General features: G+C 39.8%; 1 protein-coding gene across 3 annotated transcripts in view; it reads right to left on the reverse strand.

Annotated features, from left to right (window-relative positions):
- tsc22d1 (TSC22 domain family, member 1) overlaps positions 1 to 19,032 on the reverse strand; it is an 86,480-nt gene extending 67,448 nt beyond the window's left edge. For 2 of the 3 annotated variants that reach the window (XM_067443356.1, XM_067443355.1), the window contains exon 1: positions 15,871 to 19,032. In XM_067443356.1, coding sequence (XP_067299457.1) covers positions 15,871 to 18,467 — 2,597 coding nt within the window. In that variant the 5' untranslated portion in view covers positions 18,468 to 19,032. The remainder of the gene's footprint in view (positions 1 to 15,870) is intronic. The other variant, XM_067443354.1, reaches the window with a different exon arrangement.
- Positions 19,033 to 19,949: the final 917 nt, after the last annotated feature.

Below are 19,949 nucleotides of genomic sequence, written 5' to 3' on the forward strand. Positions count from 1 at the left end.
TTTTATGATAGCCACCATTTAAATATATTTATTAAAAATGCTCTTCTCTAGGGTTTATTTTTCTAGCTCAAGTTTATGGACATTAAATGGCTTTTCTGAGGTAAATATAACATTACTGACATTGTTTACAAGTGGTTTTATTGACACCAAATGAAGCGATTAATGAAGAGACGCAAGTCATTATTTAAACATACCTTCCGATGTTCATTCAAGTGCATTTTGTGCTGTAAATAGTAGTAAAGACAAAGAGATCAGTTATTGCGTGCTCTGCACTGCCACTTCACATGGACAGCGATTTGTCCTGCCATGTTAGAGGGCCAAAAACAGCATTTATTGTTTGAATTTCATAATAAAATTGACAAAACTAGAAAGATGCCTTTGATCCATATAAAAAGTAACACAGCTTAATGAGATATTTTGGATTGGAGACGTGCTACAAAGCTTTGTTAATATATCGGCTGAAAACAGTTCTTTAGATTTAAGAATGGATATCGGTTCGTAAAAATGAGAATCTATTAAAAATCGAGATTTGTTTTCTTTTAATCCTGCCCTAGGGCCTAACAAATGTTATTTTGTTAAATTAATAAATTGTTGTTAAAGGGTTTGTTTCATGATTTAAATTAATTAGACATACTTTGATTACTAAAACTTATTTCACCATAAAAACTGAATCCAGAAAAAAAACAATAATACAAACTGGGGGTGATGAACATGGATTTCATTGGGCCCTACTTTGTTCACTGATAATGTTCTGTTTAATTCATAGTTTAATTCGTAATGTGTGGCGTTATTGACGGAAAATGTCAATGTTCATAGGAGTATTTCATTGGAATACAGAGACTAAAACTTCTCTTTCAAATATAATTATTGAGTCTCTTTCTCAAATATAATTATTGTATGGCTTCAGAGGAATCAACAGCACCCAGGTGAGATTTTTATTGTGCTTTTTTGTCATTTTTGGAGCTTGACAGTACCATGAAATTCTGCTCTGTGGAAAAAGAGCAGTTATAACATTCTGCCCAACATCTCCATGTTAGATGGAAGAAGAAAAAAAGGAGTGGGTAAATGATGATTTTCACTTCTGGGTGAACTTCTGGGTGAATTATCGCTGTAATGGAGATGTGGAGCAGTGAAAATGAATATATCACTAAGGGACCAAGAGAGAAAGCATACAAACTGCCGCTTTAAGTTCTGCCACGTTATCTGCTCTGGCCCGATCTGGCCGAGCGAAAGCATTTCCTCTCCTATCCCATTCCACGGGGTCATTAATTGGAGAGATAATCTACTTGATCTCTACACAATGAGTGATTCATTGAGACTCACATGTGTGGCTTTTATCACTGCCAAGAGCAGATTACATTGGGAAAAAAAGCAAATGTGAGATGATAATCTTTCTATATGAGGCTGCCAGTCAACACTGTGACCTAAGAACAGTATAAAAAAAAGATCGAAATAATTTGCACTGACTTAATCTGTTATCGAGCAAGAGCGAAGAGGAAGAAAACTGAATGATCTCATCCTGTATAAATGGCCTCATGCCTCACACCAAAAACAGCACCAGCTAATTGTCTTTCACAACAAAGAAATAAAACAATGAAACTGGTTGAAATTAAATTGCTTGGAGAGGAAAAAGGCAGTTTGTCTCTTGTAGGCAGTCCTAGTCCTTCAACCAAACACAATCGCGACAAAAATATGACACCAGTGAAAAAACACATATATAATAAACACAACACAGCATTTCCCAGCAAGGAAAGCAAGCCTTGGAGGATGGACAGGTGTGAGTCGATCACATGATTAAACTCAAAAGATATTAGGGACTTTAAGCAACAGCCACTGATGGAACGGCAACGGCGTTCTGGCGTTCTATTGCGCATGCGCGACTTTAACTGCTACTTCGTGACGTTCTACTGTAACCGTCTACTACGGGAGAACAGCTGATTTGCCGTAGTCATTAATACGTGACAGATTAGATAAGTAAATATAGTTATGTGGCATTTTAATTGTATCTGTTTATAATTTAATGCCAAAAGCAACCATTCCCTTGCTTTTTAAATTACATGTTTCTTTATATTTGGTCAAATTATGTTAAATGAACCATTACGCCGTCTCTTTATTGTTGCTTAGTGATTTTTGTGTTCTTTGGCTACGGCAGTTAAACGTTTACTTCCGGTCGCTGTTGCCGTTCTATCAGTGGCTGTTGCTTAAAGTCCCTATTAAACGTGTCAAGCTGTCAACATGACAAGATACATTTAACAGCAAACTTAGTATTCAAGGCATGTGACCATGGACCACACAATTTTTTTAAATCATATGAAAGCTATGAAAGAATGAATAAGATTTCCATTGATGTATGGTTTGTTATGATAGGACAATATTTGGCAGAGATACAACTATTTGAAAAACTGTGGGTGCAAAAAAAAAGAAGCAAAAAAGAAAAGAAAATCGCCTTTAAAGTTGTCCATATAAAGTCCTTAAAGGGGGGGTGAAACACTCACTTTCAGTCAGTGTCATGTCAATCTTGAGTACCTATAGAGTAGCATTGCATCCTGCATATCTCCGAAAAGTCTTTATATTTTTTATAATTATATAAGAAAGATGCGCTGTTCCGAGTCTTTCCGAAAAAAAGCCGAGCGGGTGGGGGCGTATCGTGTGGGCGGAGCTAAATAATGACGAGTGCGCGCCGCTGTTATTGTGTTGAGTGCATCAAGCGGTGTCATCCCTAACAGCGGGAAAAAACTTTTTTCAAAATAAAAAAATGGCTTTTAATCAGATACAGCCATACATCTATGATCCGGAATCAGACCCAGAGGCTGAAGTTGAACAAGAGCAGCAGCAAAAACGACTAGAGCAGGACGTCTCTATGTGGTACAAGTTATACACTAACTATATAATATGCTTAGCGGCTTGTGTTATTTACATATTTATACTTGAATTATATCGTCTTCTTTGAAGGTGTACATGTGGGAAGTGCAGTTGTGCACGTGTGTATGTGTGTGTGTGTGTTTACGCGTGGTTTGTGTAGACAATTGTAGTAAGCGGACTGGTTTTGCACGGCAGGCTAGTGTTTACATAGAAAGACATGGAATAGTAGCGCATTTGAATGAAGAAGCGCGCTTATTTAGTATATCATTTTTCCCCACTCTTTGTGTATTGTTGTTTGGAGTGCTTTTACAATACACAAACATAAAGTTAGACATATAGTGGCCAGCTAAACAAATGTACACGCACTACACATCGCATGCTCCATTGATCAATTAACGTGATCATGTTTGGGCTACTTGATGGGCATAGGCAAAAACACAGACATTTGAAGCAGTCTTACTCACCGCCTGCGGATCTAACGTTGGGACCTTTATCGTTGGGACTGCTCCATCATTCAGCATTAGGCGATCGGAAAATCCGGCGTCGAACTGGGCCTTGTTTATGAAACAGTTTGCACCGAAATGCAGTGAACAGACATAAACCTTTGCGCAACTCAGTTGCTGATCCGGAAAAGCAAATTCCATCCACTGTTGCCTTAACGCGGGGTTTTTTGGCAATCTGTACAGGGCTGTCTTGGTCTGGCAACCAAAAACGCACTTTTTTGGTGACATTGTTAATTTCTTGAAGTCACATCACCTGTGCACCGCATCCTACGAGCCAGCGCTTTGATGGGCGTAGGCTGTTGCTTTCGCACTCTCCCTCTCTCTCTCACACTCTTCCGGTAGAATTGTCCGTACGGCCCATACAAGGAAATTCCGACCTATTAACGTCAAGTGGACCCATGATCGAAAAAAACTCGCCGAAACTTATGACTAACCGGAAGTAGTATTTACTCCCACTCCCTATTTAAGAAATACTCCCATCAAACGTCCACCTTAACTTTTTAAACTTTGTCTATGTTTAGTATGGGATCAGTATGCATGAAACAGCATTTCACCCCCCCTTTAACAACGCATATTACTACTACATACATACATGACATTTACTTAATAATGGTTTTTGGCATAAAGGAAAAATGTATAATTTTGACCCATGCAATCATGTATTGTTGGCTATTGCCACAAATAATACCCGTGCAAATTTTTTATGGTCCAGGGTCACATGCAATGATTTTGCTGGTGATGTGAATATGATGCATTACACTTTTATTCGATGGTTCACTTTAGACATTCTACTAAGTAACTTTGCAACATGTCAACTAACTCTCATTAGTCTTAGTAATATTAATTTAATTTGTTACATTTATATAGTGTTTTTTCTGGGTCCTCAAAGCACTTTACTTTTAAAAGGGGGAATCTCCTTAACCACCACCAATAGTAGACTGTAGTAAACTTATAGTAGACTGTTAGGTTATGGTTGGGAGGTGTTCAGCTTGGTAATAAAGTTGACGTAGTTGTGACACTAACGTTCAGTAGAATGTCTATTGTTAGCAGATATTAAGCAGACAGCCGACTAATACTCTAATGAGAGTTAGTTGACACGCAGTTGCAAAATTATTTAGTAGAATGTTAAAGTGGGCCATCAAAATAAAGGGTTACCATGTAAAAAAAAAAAAAAAGGCCAATACAATTCCTGAAGTGTTTCAAATTGCAAGCATAGGAGAGTTTAGACAGACATTAAATAGTATCTGATTCAACAGTTTATAAATTCATTGAATATTCAAACTATGTTTCTATCAGGGGTGAGCAATATGACCAAAATCTTAAATTACGATACGAGTAATTTTATTTCACAATAACAATATAGCTATCTTTGCTTTAAAGGTGCAGTGTGTAGTATTTACGAGGATCTAGTGACAAATGCAATATGATTATATATATATTATATATATATATATATATATATATATATATATATATATATATATATATATATATATATATATATATATATATATATACATACATATTCATAACTATGTTTTCAGAGGTGTATAAATGTAACGCTATGTTTTTATTACCTTAAAATTAGCTATTTCTATCTCCATACACAGCGGTTCCATTACAATGAAGTCACCATTTTGAGCTGCCATATTTCTACAGTAGCCCTAAACGGATAAACTTCTCTACAGAGCGCTAGCTACTCTCTGCTGTATCAGGCGACAACATCTTTGTCCTGTGTTGGCCACCGTAGCTTCTCTGTGTGCTTTGAAAGGGAGGGGTACGTGGTGGGTGGTTGTAACTCATACAGTGCACCTTTAAACAAGATTACAATATAAAACCTTTTTAAAAATAAATTTTCATAATTAATCACCATTTTCAATATCATTTAAAAAAACAAATACTAGCCTAAAAAACAAAACAAGCTTTCTGAAGACCTACCTGAAAAACTTCCAAGCACAAGAAATAGGAAAAACTACAAAAAAGTATATTGTAATCAAATGTATAAAAAACACTGCATTATCTTTGCTCTTATAAATAAATATACAGTTATTTTTGTTAAAGTTACTAAATAATTCAGTCAAGAGCAGTGAGAGATTTTCTCTAGTGATACTGTCACTTTAAGAGCAACTGCACATTTCCAATATACTCTCATTTTCTCTCAACAGTTTATTTCACGTATGACAAATGGCTGTTAATCTACAAATACACAGTCACTTTGTCACATAGGTATGTGTATTTATCTGTTCAAGCCCAATTAGGCGACAAAAAAGCACTCGGTTTAGTTCTTGCGATCTATGAGAAGCAGAGTCATGTCACGCGTCTCTTATGTACATACTGAGATGAGTTGTCTTTCGCTGCTTATTGCGCTTTAATGGTTTAAAATAATCCGTTTTTAAACCACAAAGCATACAAACAATAAGCTTTCACGACGGTGTAGCACAGCAACTGCGATGGAGATGATCAAATTTCTATTGGTTAATCATGTCTACCGGTATAATTGCTCACCCCTAGTTTCTGTCTATCAATTCTAAGATGACTAAATGGATCGTTTGCAAAAATATGCACATTTTACTTTTTGCATGAAACATTATGAGTCTACCTCTGAACCCACCATTTAAAGCAAATACATAAATATCAAAAACATATAAACTGGATCTCCCCAAGTCTTAAAACTACACCACCAATTTATTTATTAGCCAGACAGAGCAAAAATGCAGAAGGCCATCTAATTGTGGCTGACAATAAGTGCTGCTGACCAACAATTTCTAATCCTAGTGAGGGTCTGATATTTTGTGACCACAACATTTTTCTGTCTGATCTGTGTCATGTCTGATCTGCGTTGTTCAGATAGTCATACTGTAAAGTCAGACAATACAATCTTTAAGCGAGATTATGACTAACACCTGAAAGAAAAAAGCAGTGTGCACTGTGACAAAAACTGTTTCAATAAGGAGTGTTAGATTACAGAGCACTCTGTCATCCCGGGACATCTGTTAGACAAGCTCTGTCAAGCACAGGAAACTTTACTTATGAACTCATAAACATAACACCGTATAAACATGTTTCTTCTGTACAGCCTAAGACAAATGCAAACACGTGTCACACAGCTCAAGCAGTACATTTAAAAGAACGTATGCATTGCAACCTGGATTATTAAGTATGACGTGCAGAACTTGCTTTCATATGTAGGTTACATTTTTGGCCTGGCAGTAAGACGATAAAAAAACAAAACAAAAAAACAAACTTGGACTAGACTGAAGCTACGGTTTGACTTTTAAAAATGCTGAGATCTACTAAAATAGTACATCTGTATGCAAAAAAAAAAAAAAAAAAGAAGACCAGACACTTCAGTGATCTATTTTGGGTTTAACTGTGTTACAGTTTGAAGTAAATAAGTCACAAATGATAATCCTTAAAAAAAAATCATCTGCAGAAAAATACAATTTTACCGATTGATCGGCCAGGGATCCGATTTTCTGCATGATCAGCCCAGATTGGTGATCGAACGATCAGTCAAACGTGTCTCCGATTCTGAGCCGAACCGTCTACTTTTGGCTGCGAGCGCGGCTGCAACGTTGACGTCACAGCCACGCTCGCGATCACAGTCGCATTGCAAACATGTCGCTGGGAGGGAAGTGTTTTTACTGTGAGCGAAGAAGACACTAATTATGCCATTTGTGAAACTTGACAAACCTACAAACCTAACTAGACACTTAACTCCATCACCACGTGGAAAATGCCCCGTTTGATGAAGGTAGTAAACGTAAAACAGCTAAAGATGGCCAGAGCTCAGAGCCAGCCACAGGTCAGCAGCCTCTCCTATCTTTCCTTGGTATAAGCAACGAAAATACCAAAGCATTTACGAAGAAAATTATAGAATTCATGGCGCTGGATGAACAGCCGAACGCATAAACATGAACACAGACACTCCAAGGTATTCACTAGCCTGACAAGCCAGACCCACATCAAGATGTTTGGTCTGGAAACTCACCATAGACAGGGCTCAATCTGAGCGGCGGGATAAACGGTTGTCTTTCAAACTCCCTCTGAACGCGATAGGATAGCGCTACAACCAACCAGAGCAACGAAGGTGAAACAGAGCTCGCTGACAGATTAAACATTCACCGTATCCGGTCGGCTAAACTCCGAACACCGCTTCCCTTTTTAAGAATGACTTCAGTGCTGTTCTTTGTTCTTTTCTCAGAGAAAAGCTTAACTCCAAGTCTTCCAGAGTCGCGGTCAAAGCTTATTCGAAAGACCGCCGCCGTTCGCCAGTTTCTGTGTTTACTAGAAGCACGCAAACACAACTCGGCCGTCGTCATTATGGCCCCGCCCACCGACTCTATAAACGATGTGATTGGCCCGTCCAGATTGAGAGGAGTACAGCTCAGAAGGGTATTGAGAGTTCCTAGACAACACTTGCGGGCAGATTAAATTTGCTGCCGCTAGGGTGCGTCTAGATTTCTAGGCTAGGTATTCACGGCAATCCATCAAAATAAAAGTTTAAAAAAAATGTAAATATATTAGGATAATTACTAGGGCCGGGACTCGATTAAAAAAATTAATCTAATTAATTAGAGGCTTTGTAATTAATTAATCAAAATTAATCGCATTTTAATTGCATATAAATATTTGACCTGAGAACAATGAGAAGTCATTTTTCACATGTATTTTTAGTATACCATTGAATAATGACTGAATACATAAGCTTAATCAACAAAATATAGTTTATTTATTTTAGTCCAGCAGACCAGCACAATGTTTGCCATTAAGTATAGCAAAAGCATATTTGTGATATTTGAGGCTCGATGTGCTGCGGTGATACGCAAATTCCTTGTTGTATAGCTTGCACACAACCATGCTCTTGACGACGCTTCCATTCTTTCGTTTTTTAAAACAAAATTTCCCATCCACAGGGCCAAGCAAAGCAGTCTCATCTGCTTCTTCATTCATGTTCACTCATGCCCTGCGTCTTAATCAGCTCCCTAGTTCACTAGTCAGGGCACTGATCAGGACATAAGTCAATGGGCTGACTCCCTGATCAGTGCCCTGACTACTGAACTAGGGAGCTGATTGAGACGCACCCATGGTTTGTTGTTGTCGTGACTCCGGAGCGAGCGCTAGTTGGTGTTCCAGTATAATCGGTCCGTCGAAACTCATTCATTGAAAAACGTTCCGCGGTGCAAAAATAAGTGTGGTTATTTTTTTTTATTTTTTTTGTAATTAATTAACGCGTTAAAGTCACGTAATTAATTAATCTAAATTAACGCGTTAAAGTCCCGGCCCTAATAATTACCTTAGCTACGTCTCTATGTAATAATAATATGTCACTAGTAATAATAATAATAATACATCACTACTACTACTACTGCTAATAATAATAATGCCTAGATGGTAGGGCTGGGCGATATGGCCCAAAAAAATTATCACGATATAATTTTTCATATCAGTCGATATCGATAAATATCACGATAAATGTAAAATCTTTATTTCTTTAAAGTTTAAAGGCATATTTTTGCTCCTGAGTGAAAGATGTAGAAAACAGACAGTTAACTGAGGTTTTAAAGTATCCTTTATTGTCAAAACATGACAAACACTTCCCAAACAGGTGAACAATTTATTAAAACTGAGGTAGATTTATTTATTAAAATATTAACTGTGGCCAGCATTTTTTTACTCTACACTATATATCAATAATATCATTATATATACTTAATTGTGTAAGTAGTAAAACACTAAAAACGCAAACGGGCAAAAAAAATGTGTTTTAAGTTGAGAAACATTTTGAGATCCCCCCTCTATTGCCTCACAGTGGATTGGTCCACCGTGCATCTCTCACTCTCGCTCGCACGCACCTCACTGACTGACACACACACCTCACCCACAGTGGGCTGGTCGGGGAGAGGAGAGGAGGGAGAGAGCAAAGTTCAGTATTTGTGGATCTCGAGTAAGGGCTGCCTAATCAATTTTATTCATTTTAAACATCGAATGAAATTATTTCTCTTTTGATACAGGCGATGCTGATTCATTAATACATCACCAAAGACAAACAATTATGATAGCGATGTACAAGTCCGATGTTTTAGTGATTATAGTTTGGTAACGTTAGCTTGTTGTAAGTCACCCACTACAGCTAACAAGGTAATAAGCCTGCTGTGTGTGAATGTAGTTAATGTAGATTTACCGCTGTGTTGGGCTCAATGTTATATGGAAGAACTTTGAAGAATAACGATAATTTAATAATTAAATTCTGTGTGGTGAACGTGAACCTATGATAAGCAGTCCACGCACGTCGCTCTGTTTTATGTCGGATGGGATCGCCAAAATATCTCCAAACCACTGAAGTTGAGTAAACTATCTTGTCATCGATATCTGTGTCCTCCGAGTTGGTCGTGAGCGCTGAGTTTTCTTCACTATCGCTCATTTCGCTCCACTTCACCCCAATCCTCAAGCCTGTCAGACACTGACTGTAAATAACAGCGCGTGCAGCACCCAGAAGCCCGGTCTGCAATACGCATGCGCAGCATTACGCATAGCGCGTACGCATTATATAGAGAATTTATCGAACTGTTGTTATTGTTTTATCAAGGAAAATTATATCGTGATAATTATCGTTATCATTTTATTGCCCAGCCCTACTAGATGGTTGATTATATTTCACTTGACCTTTTTTTTTATAAACAATGTTTACTTTTACACAGCATACAGCCTTTAATTGTTTATGTATTATTTAATTATAATGATTATCATTTTAATAATAAACATAGTATTTTTTTAAATGGTTAAATAAAAAACGTATTTAAGAAATATTTAGCTGTGGTACTGAAATTGGTACGGAGTACCAACATTTTTTTATTGTATTGGTACCGACTACTAGAATTTTGGTACCGTGACATACCTAGCTGGCAACATTATTACACAATTACTGAACTATTTGGAGGAGTATTGTACACTTAAGGTTTGTTCAGTCATAGGATCTTTTGACTTTTGTAAGACAAGCAAAAAAGAGAAAAAGGTCAATTTATAATATTTTGTTTCATAAAGCAACTGATTTTCAATTCTTTCATGGCACAGAACATTTATTTTTTGAGAGTTATTTAAGTGAGAGAAGATCCTATTATAATGTTTACTAACTTATTTTATAATGAAAATTAAATTTTGCTTTTAAAGGGGTGGTTGCATGCGATTTCACTTTTTTAATTTTAGTTAGTGTGTAATGTTGCTGCTTGAGCATAAACAGTATATGCAAAGTTACAGCACTGAAAGTTCAATGCAAACGCAGATATTGTCTTTTAAAGTTATGGCAGTTTATCACCTACAAAAACGGCCAGTTTGGACTACAGCGAGCTTCTTCCTGGGTTGGTGACATCATAAACCCTTGCTAGTCACCACGGATGTGACTGGGTCAACGTGGGAATGGGAAACGTGGCGTTCCTGGACAACCTGTGCTTGGCACTTCAGCCAATAAAAATACATGAAACTACATTTGGCCATCAAACCAATCTAAGACCATTGCGTTTTTCAGAGGGTTGGGCTTCATAGAAGCAGGAAGCAAACAAGCCGTTCAAAGGACAGTGGAGACAGCGGTGTGGAATAAAGGTCAAATATAAGAAGACTACAGCGTTTACAAAAAATGAAGCATTAAGATATGTTATACTGTGCCCCATAAACACAACCAAGCCTAGAAAAAAAACACGGAACCAGCCCTTTAAGAAAAAGTGGATATTCGTTTGGGTCCCACTTTATATTAGGTGGCCTTAACTACTATGTACTTACATCAAAAAGTAAGTACAATGTACTTATTGCGTTCATATTATATTGCAAAATACATACACTTTTGCTGACATTGAGTTGGATACGGGTAGAGTTAGGGGCAGGTGTGGTGATATGGGTAAGTTTAAGGGAAGTGCCAACTGTGTAATTACAAATGTAACTACAGAAATTATTTACAGATGTAATTACATGCGGGTCATTTTGAAAATGTAAGTACAATGTAAAAACATGTATGTACACAGCAAGTTCATTGTATCAAATGATTAAATACAATGTTAGTACATAGTAGTTAAGGCCACCTAATATAAAGCGGGTCCTTTGTTTGTATATGCTGTCAATTAGTTATTAGAAAAAAAAAAATCGGAACTGGCAAAAATCAGTATTGGCCGATCTTACTAACAAAACAAAAACAAAAATCTGAATCGGCCAAGAAAATTGCAATCGGTGCATCTCTAGTTTAGATATTGCCTATACTAGTGTATTGGACTGTGTTCATATTTTATTATTTCGGTCTGAACCAGGGTGCGTTTGTGTCATCAAAGCAGCAGCTGTTTTTCCCATTGCTTGTTAACGATGGAGAGCAAGAAGGTTGCGAATAGCATTAGCATGAATAGAATTGCTCACCTCACTTTTATATTTTTGAATGTTGGTTGTAACCAAAGCTTCAGTATTTACGTAATGGCACTTGCATCTATCTGCCACGAATGTACAGCAAATGCTCTGAGGAACGCTGAAGACGAGCAGAAATGAGATCTACAGCTCTCTGATTGCGGTATGTCAGTCACGCTCATCAGGTAAATGAGTCAAACATAAAACACACATTTTTATCAAATCATGTCATTAATAACGGTTCACTTCCGCGGATTAGTACGATTGCGTTCACACAGCAGCGAACCGCACCGGAGTTCAAGTGAACCGAACCCAAGACCGCCTTTTTAAGCAGACTCGGCACGGTTCGCGGATGAGCACAGAAGACCGTGTTCACATCATCCAAACAAACTGACGTCAATCGAACCTGGGTACGCACTAAAAGTGCTAGTGTTAAAGAACCCTTAAAATTTCACACGCATTTAAAATGTCCAATCATTCTCTTACTAAATACTCATCACTCATCACAATTCTTTTGTCTAATCAAATTCTATCTAGAATGAGAAAGAACCTCCCACTAATACGCTTACAACCATTAATAGCAAGCACCAGAGCCGTTGAAAAACAGTTATGACTCTCCTAGGGGTGGGCGATATCTCGATATTTAAAATATATCGAGATATTTTTTCAGCTCGATATGGATTTGGACATATCGTATATATCGATATGTTGTTTATATTAACCCCTTAAGTGTCACTGGCCCACCGGTGGGCCCATTTGCCACTTCATGTTTAAAACAATATATCCTATATTTGTCCTGATCTAATGTTGACAAACTATATATCATTCGAAAGCTTACGAAGTCAAGATTCATCCTGTGCAACCCGATTTGAAATCGGACCTTGCGTTACCATGGAAACGGTGCTCTAAATTATTCTAGCGGGCTCCTCCCCAAGTGGCGTTGTCATGTTTCATATTTATTTACCATATTTATTTAATTTATAATAAAAACCTTTTCTAATCTTGACAAAACGCATATCGTCGGAAAGGTCTTAGTCTCACGGATCTATATCTGCAAACTGTTTTGTGATATTTACACAAAAATATATACATTTGACACAGGAAATTGCATTTAAAAAAATCAATGGAATTTAAATGACACCCGGTGGCTATTTGTGGTACAACGCCTAAAAAAAATCTCATGGGAACTTCAATTTTTGTGATATCAACTTCAAATTTGGAACACAAATTGATTAGACATATGGCTTTGATTTGATAGTAATTTTAGAGTCCACATTATTTTGTAACATATATATTTTATATTAAATATTAAATATCTAGTACAGTATATTTGATTTACAGTACATTTAAACTTCCATAACTTTTATAAACTTATTTTTTTTGAAGTGATTTCACTTGAGCAATACTCTGCTGACTGTCTTCTTTAAAATGAGACCAAACTTATGTCTATATTCCAAAGCATTCTTGAATTGCTACCATTTAAGTTTGGATAGTGAATTTTCATGTATATTTTCAAAAAGGGGGGTGACACTTAAGGGGTTAAATTCTGATTCCGCCACTTTGCTCGTTTGCCTTCTCTGTGTTGTGCTCGCGGAACCTCGCGCGCCTCCCGCCTCTTGCTTTGTTCCCCCTCCCCTCGCATGTTGTCTCATTGAACACGGCTGCTTCCACAACCAGGTGAGGATTAGTTATCATACTGACAAGCGCGCACGTTGTTCAGGACTCAGTTTAGAGACCATGTTTTCCTTCTAACACAACTGCTTGCTAAAATTCATAAAGAAATATTAATGTTCATCATAGTTCAAAGCGCACGTTTCACCCACAGTCAGGTGATTGACACTACTGGTGCGAGACGCGGTCGCAATCATGCCAGTTTATGATTCGTGTCTAACTGATCGCATAGTTTTCGGTTAAAATGTCAAAATGATCGCATATCATTTGAAAACTTTTAAAAAGTATTGCAATATCATTACTATTATTATTTTGTCAGCTTTATCACGGGATTATGATGTATAGGTCTATTCACGTTTTAACCAAGAGTGAAAAACGCGACATCCCGGGTGTCCTGAGACACGCGGTGCTCTCCTGTAAGTTGTACTGTATCATATTATCATATAGCCTACCTTCTGACATTCATATTTCGTTCTGTAACTGGAAAAGAAGTGAAATTCAGCTCATGTGTTGCCTACATGATCCACAGGATGAGTTTGAATTTTGTCAAACTCATGACAAACATCACTGTTTGAATTTTGATACAAATTTAACAGGAAGTGGTGTTATGACAAAATCAGTTTATTTATATCTCAGTCATGCCCCCATCTTTCTGCAAAATGCTTACTGTTTACTTTAACTGTAAAAAAGGGAGTCTTTGATTCATCTTTTGAAAGCATGAAATAAATGAAAAGAAGGCAATATTATTTATTTTCTTTTACAGTTAAATTATTATTATGTATTTAATCAGGGAGTTTTTTATTTTTTTTTAAATGTCGCAAAAGCACTTGACTACCTCTTTGCACTTCAATTAAAAAAAAAAGTTTTTGTGGTATTTGGCATATTTGTTTTTGCTGTAGTTTTTAGGGGGTTATTTTTCCTGTAAAGATAGAGATATATATCGTATATCGAGATATAGCAAAATATATCGAGATATATTTTTTGCTCCATATCGCCCAGCCCTAGACTCTCCCATAGAAATTGAGGAATGCGGAAGTTTTCTTTAGCGTGTCAAGGAGCGAACAATAATTCCAGCATTGAACCCCATTCATTTCAGTGCATCTCAAGCACACTCGCTGGCAAACGGATGAAATATTGCATATTGAGATTTTATGGCATTATTGACCTCTCAGGAATATTGATAGATGATGTTTTTTATGAAGTACGTTAGAGTTATTTTTTATTGCTATATAATAGATCATTAGACTCTAACTGCAGTTAGATAAAGTGAGAGCACTGCTAAAGCTACTATATCCACATGCTATCTGTCATATTTCAAGTTTTTAGTCTCTCTGAGGTCTTTCCGTCCAATGCGTTTCTCTGAAGTCAGTCCATTTAAGGAATAGCATATCTATTGCCTGGATATATAGAGTTGAATTAAGTTGGCTGCCCTGTTGTTTTTTGACTATTTAAAGCTTCTTTCTTGGGGAAAGTGTGTATATGCTAGCATCATTCGCGTATATTCACCTGTTGTGTATGCTTTGAGTATAATAAAATAACATTAGGACGCTAACAACATTAAAATGAACACGTAAACTTGCACTAAAATTCATTCAGCGTTCCGAGACTTTTTTTGATCGATACTCAGAGGATTCCCATTGGCGGTAAATTAAACATATTATTGGTTATTATTTTCGACAGAAATGCCTGTGATTGGCTACAGCGCTCAACGCTGTAAAATCATGTTTACTCCCGTGACCCAAATAAAATAATCAGATAACTCAAGAAAAATATTAACGTTGTCTCTTATGTCTCTCCCCAGAATAAAATGCTACTGTAAAGCCTAGTCGAAGTCGATGCACATATTGTATTTGCCAGAAATTGCTACAAATATAGTGAAACTGCTGTCTATCCTCCTTAATCCTATTCAAACAGATAGACAGCGCAGAGTTTTTTGGAACTATTGAGCGCTGTAAGAAACCGTGTGACGGCGAGATCAAAGTGCAACTCTTTAACTATGGCTCTGGCAAGCACCAATTAATAATGTTTGTGGCTGTGATGCAAATGAAAGGCTATTGGCTCCCATTTCAAAAGTTAATGTCAGTACAAAAATAAATACTGCACTCTGAGGTGATTTCATGGGGTCTTTAAAGGCAGCCTAACACTTTGTAAAACAGTTACTATGATATTACAAATAGAAAGGTAAGCATTTACCTTTCTATTTGTAATATCACAGTAACTGTCTATAGTTTTGTATTATGAAAAACATGGTTTCTGATTCAAACCTGTGTGCTGTGATATGTAAAGCAAAACATACATAACCCTTTTTGTTTATAGCACTGCATTAAGCCATACTGCTTAAGTGTCAACACCCACTGCCTGCATGTGTAATATTAAATTAAGCAATTACAACTTTATCTAAAAGCGCAAATGAAGTGCAAATGAAGTGAATAAGCAATGCAATGAAACTTACCCATCATCTTCTCCATCTACAGGTAAGCTCTTCAGCAGGCTGGCGGAGGCAGTTAAGGCACTGACTCCACTGCTTCCCTCAGGACCGCGGGAGGTGCCGGTCTGGGAGGCAGATTCACCACCAGCTGGCTTGGGTTGCATGAGCAGAGACTGGTGCTGTAACAGAAGGAGCTGGGCATCCTCCAGCGGTGTGGGCATGACTGCAGGCTGCGGCCCGGTCTCTTTTGAGCCGTTCTGGATCAAACTGGACTGGGGATCACTCTGAAGTTTAGGAGGAACGCTTGAGGAGGTCACGGCCGGGACAAACTGGGCGCCGCGGCCTTGACTGCTGAGCTGGGACTGCTGCTCCATGGAGGGTTGAGAGGCAAGCTGCTGCCCCTGAGGCTGCTGTACGAGACCGGCGCCGGACTGGACCAGCTGCGGCACGACCTGGACCATCTGCGTGGCGGGTGTCTGTTGTGGCTGCAGGAGCCCTTGCGGAAGAGGTTGAGCAGCAGGGGGTTGCACAGCGCCCACGGGCTGCTGCGAAGCGGCGATCAGCTGACCGGTCCCTGTCACCGCCGGAATGGAGGCGGGCAGGTGGGGCAGTGTTTGCATTGACCCAGGTGGCACTGTGTTCATGACCTGCTTGGATTGAGGGAAGTCAGGTGGCAGGCTGCCTCCCTGAATTAAGGGGTTAACATGTGCTGGCGCTACCTGGGCCGGTACAGCCGGCTGCTGTGCGGGCGTGTAGCCCATCTGCTGCTGGGTCACCACAGGCAGAGCTTGAGCAGGAGAGGTTTGTGCTGCCTGTGCATACGTCAGTTTGGGCATATGAGCGGGCACGGCGGCAGACGAATGCCCAATTGTGGTCTGCAGGCCGCCGATATTCACCGGTGGCGGCTGCTGCTGAATGCTCGCCGGCATCGGAGCTACAACGTTAGTCTTAAGATGAGCATGAACTAAGTCCTGGGGTTGCATCTGAGACATGGACACACTAGAGGACGAGTAGTCTTGCTTTTGGGCAGCAGGCTGCTGGAAGGTCTGTTTCACAGCTGAGGGGCCGCCTGTCTCGCCGCTGCCCAGACTTTCAGTATAATGGCTAGCCGAGCTGCTGACAGAACTCCCACTGACAGTCTCTCTGTCCGGACACACAACACTCTCAGGCACAAACTGGCGAATGCTTTCGACCGTTCTGGTGCTGGGGGCATTTTCAGAGGATGCCGTGCTCGGGGCATCCTTGTCGTAATAGTCAGTGCACGTCCACCTACCCTTCTTAAAAGGCTCAGAGGTAGAGTCCAATTTGACCACTCTGAAACGTGAGCTGGTGGAGGCAGGAGTAGGCACTTGGGCCTGCTGAGGCTGAGCATTCATTACTGGGGCAGAGGGAGCAGGCATTGCATGCTGGCCCATGACAGCTGGCCCCACCTGCCCTCCGCCTGTTGAAGCGACACCACCGGACACCGTGGTAGCAGCGGTGATGCCCATGCCGATTATTCCACTGGGAATGTGTGTCAAGTTTACAGTTTGGTTACTAATACTATTCAAAGCAGGAGAGTAATTTACACTGCTACTATTGGTACTCTTGCCACCCACAGCAGGCACACTGGTGGAATTTAACATGCAAACATTATTTGTTAAAGGTTTACCAGTACTAATTGTGGCACCTGAAGTCACAGAGATCATTCCAGTTCCTGAGGCGACAGTAGCCAAAGGCTGACCGATGACACTGGTTGTGCCAACAGAGGCATTCGCGATCAATCCTCCCACATTTGAAGGCATTTTCTGGCCTGTGCTAGAACTTGAGCTCACTGAAGATGTGACTGCAACTCCCAGAGGAATCCCGATCTGTGTCCCAGCAGGGTGGGCTTTTTTAGAAGAAGCAGGATTATGGTGATGATGGTGAACCGTCCCATTAACCATAGTGCCATGCAGGTGTCCTTGAGTGAGGACGGGTGGCTGGTTGGGCGACACGGCCCCCGGGGTCTCCGCCTCGTGGAAGTTATTCAGCGTCTCCTCTGAGGAGCTTCTTTCCGGTCCTCCTGCATTGTTGGTCTGCGAAAGGGATGCGTCCATGATCTCTGAGGATGATAAGTCCTCTGTGTGGGACTCATCCAGGTCATCACAACTCTCTGTGTCTTCTGTAATGCTGTTATTGGTACTGACAGACGTCTGAGCGGGTGTAACGCTGGTGATCTGAAAGCCACTCTTCTTCTTCATCTGTGCCACTGCAGTGGGCAGAGTTTGGGGAAACATGGGGGTCTGCAAGGGGATATTGAGGCTCTGAGGAGGGTTCTGGGGCCCAAGCGAGGATGCGGCCGGTATTTGAGACTGAATTAGCACCGGTGGTGAATACTCATCCCCCAGCATTAAGTTATTACTATTAAGGCTGGTGCTTCCCGAAGTTGTCAATGAGGTGGAACCACCTACCGTGGTGCTACTGCTGTCCCGTCTGGGTAAACTCATGGGGTAGACCATTTTTCGGGCGCTGCCGGAGTCTCCTGATCGGTCGTGGTGATTCATTTCTGAAGGATAGTCTCCGTCAAAGTTATAAATACAGCTCAAGAGAACAAGCTCTTTTTGGGAAGCAACTTGAAGCCGCTCGAGTAATTTCCACATAAAACCAACACTTTCCAATAACTGCCACGGTAATTCCACTTGAGGTGTATTTAAATGTCCACCATGAGGAGCAGGCTAATGCCAATGCTAAGTTAACAGTCGCTAGCGAGCTAGCTGACACGGATTCGCTTCAGCTGTTGTTGTTTTCAAACGTATATCCTCGCAAAAGCATTCAGCACAGCATAACGGTGAAGTTTAAACGTGAAGGAGTCGACACAGACGGCCGGGGCGATCGATATCCAACCTTACAACGATAGTGTCTCTCCCCATCACAGTTCAAACTGCCAGGCGCATTTTCAATTGTTGTATCGCAGAAATCACACGAAACAAAGTCCTTACGCCAGCGTCAGATGACAGAGAGAAACCGAGCAACTCAGCGCTGCCCTGCTTTATTCCATCCCGTGCTTTCTTTTGTTTTAGTCCTGTGTTGGCGCTATGTCTCTCTCCCACTCTGGTCCTATTCACCAGCTGCCTCCTTGTAATGTAGCCTGTGCTAGTGCTATCAGCCTGTGACGAGTCCCCGAAAGGGGGAGGAGAGCGCGATAACATGGCGACCGCGCATGGCAGTTCACGTTCACAGCGGCCAGACATAAAGCCGAGAGAGTCTGGCAATGATGGGCGGAGGGTAGGGGGTGGGAGGGGGCACTGGGTTTCCTAGAGACGACTGGCGAAGAGTTCCGAGAAACAACGAGTGAAGCCGAGTGCAGTCGAGTGTGTTGGTGAGGGACGTTTCTTATTATAGCCTTCGGTAACTGTGGCAGCAAACACTCAGAATAACATCTTTTGTCCGCTTTGGTTATTATTATTTGACATTGAAGGAGGGAAGAGAAAGAGGGGGCATGAGTTTCTAGGTCCTATAATGCTGACATATTATAGCTTATAGGCCTACATAATGTGCAATGTGACAAAATGGCTAGAAAAAATATGTTTGGATTATATTGATCCCAAACCCATTAAAACAGAAAATAAAAATTCTGAACCATAGCCTCATAAAAGATGTAGAAAACACCAGTATTCACGTTTAGAGCTATTGTGGCCCTATACAATGCAGCAACATCAACAAGATGTAAACAGACCCTGTGACATCAATGTTGTCGACATAGTCCAGAGATTTGTTCTGTTTTTACAAAACATCCAGTCTGAAAGAGTAGCCAGATATTTCCACAGACAGAAAAGCACAACCAAACACATCTGCACTGACACTGTTATTTTACACACGCTGTTTGTTGCTCACCTCTGTTAGGGGATGAGAAGCAAAGTTCTAGGTCCAGCAGACCCACACTGAATAAATAGTTTATTCATGTGTTTTACTTTAAACCTGTATAATTTAATTTCAAAAAATATTTGTTTTATTTCAGACAACCAAAGCTAGGTTATAAAATTACAAGACGGAATGTATCTCATGTGTGCTGCTGATCCAACTATATTTAGCTTTCAGCTGTGACAGTGAGAATAGCATCTTTGTTGTGTGGAAGATACATT

The sequence above is a fragment of the Pseudorasbora parva genome, chromosome 5, assembly GCF_024679245.1.
Source record: "Pseudorasbora parva isolate DD20220531a chromosome 5, ASM2467924v1, whole genome shotgun sequence".
Classification (NCBI taxonomy): Eukaryota; Metazoa; Chordata; class Actinopteri; order Cypriniformes; family Gobionidae; genus Pseudorasbora; species Pseudorasbora parva.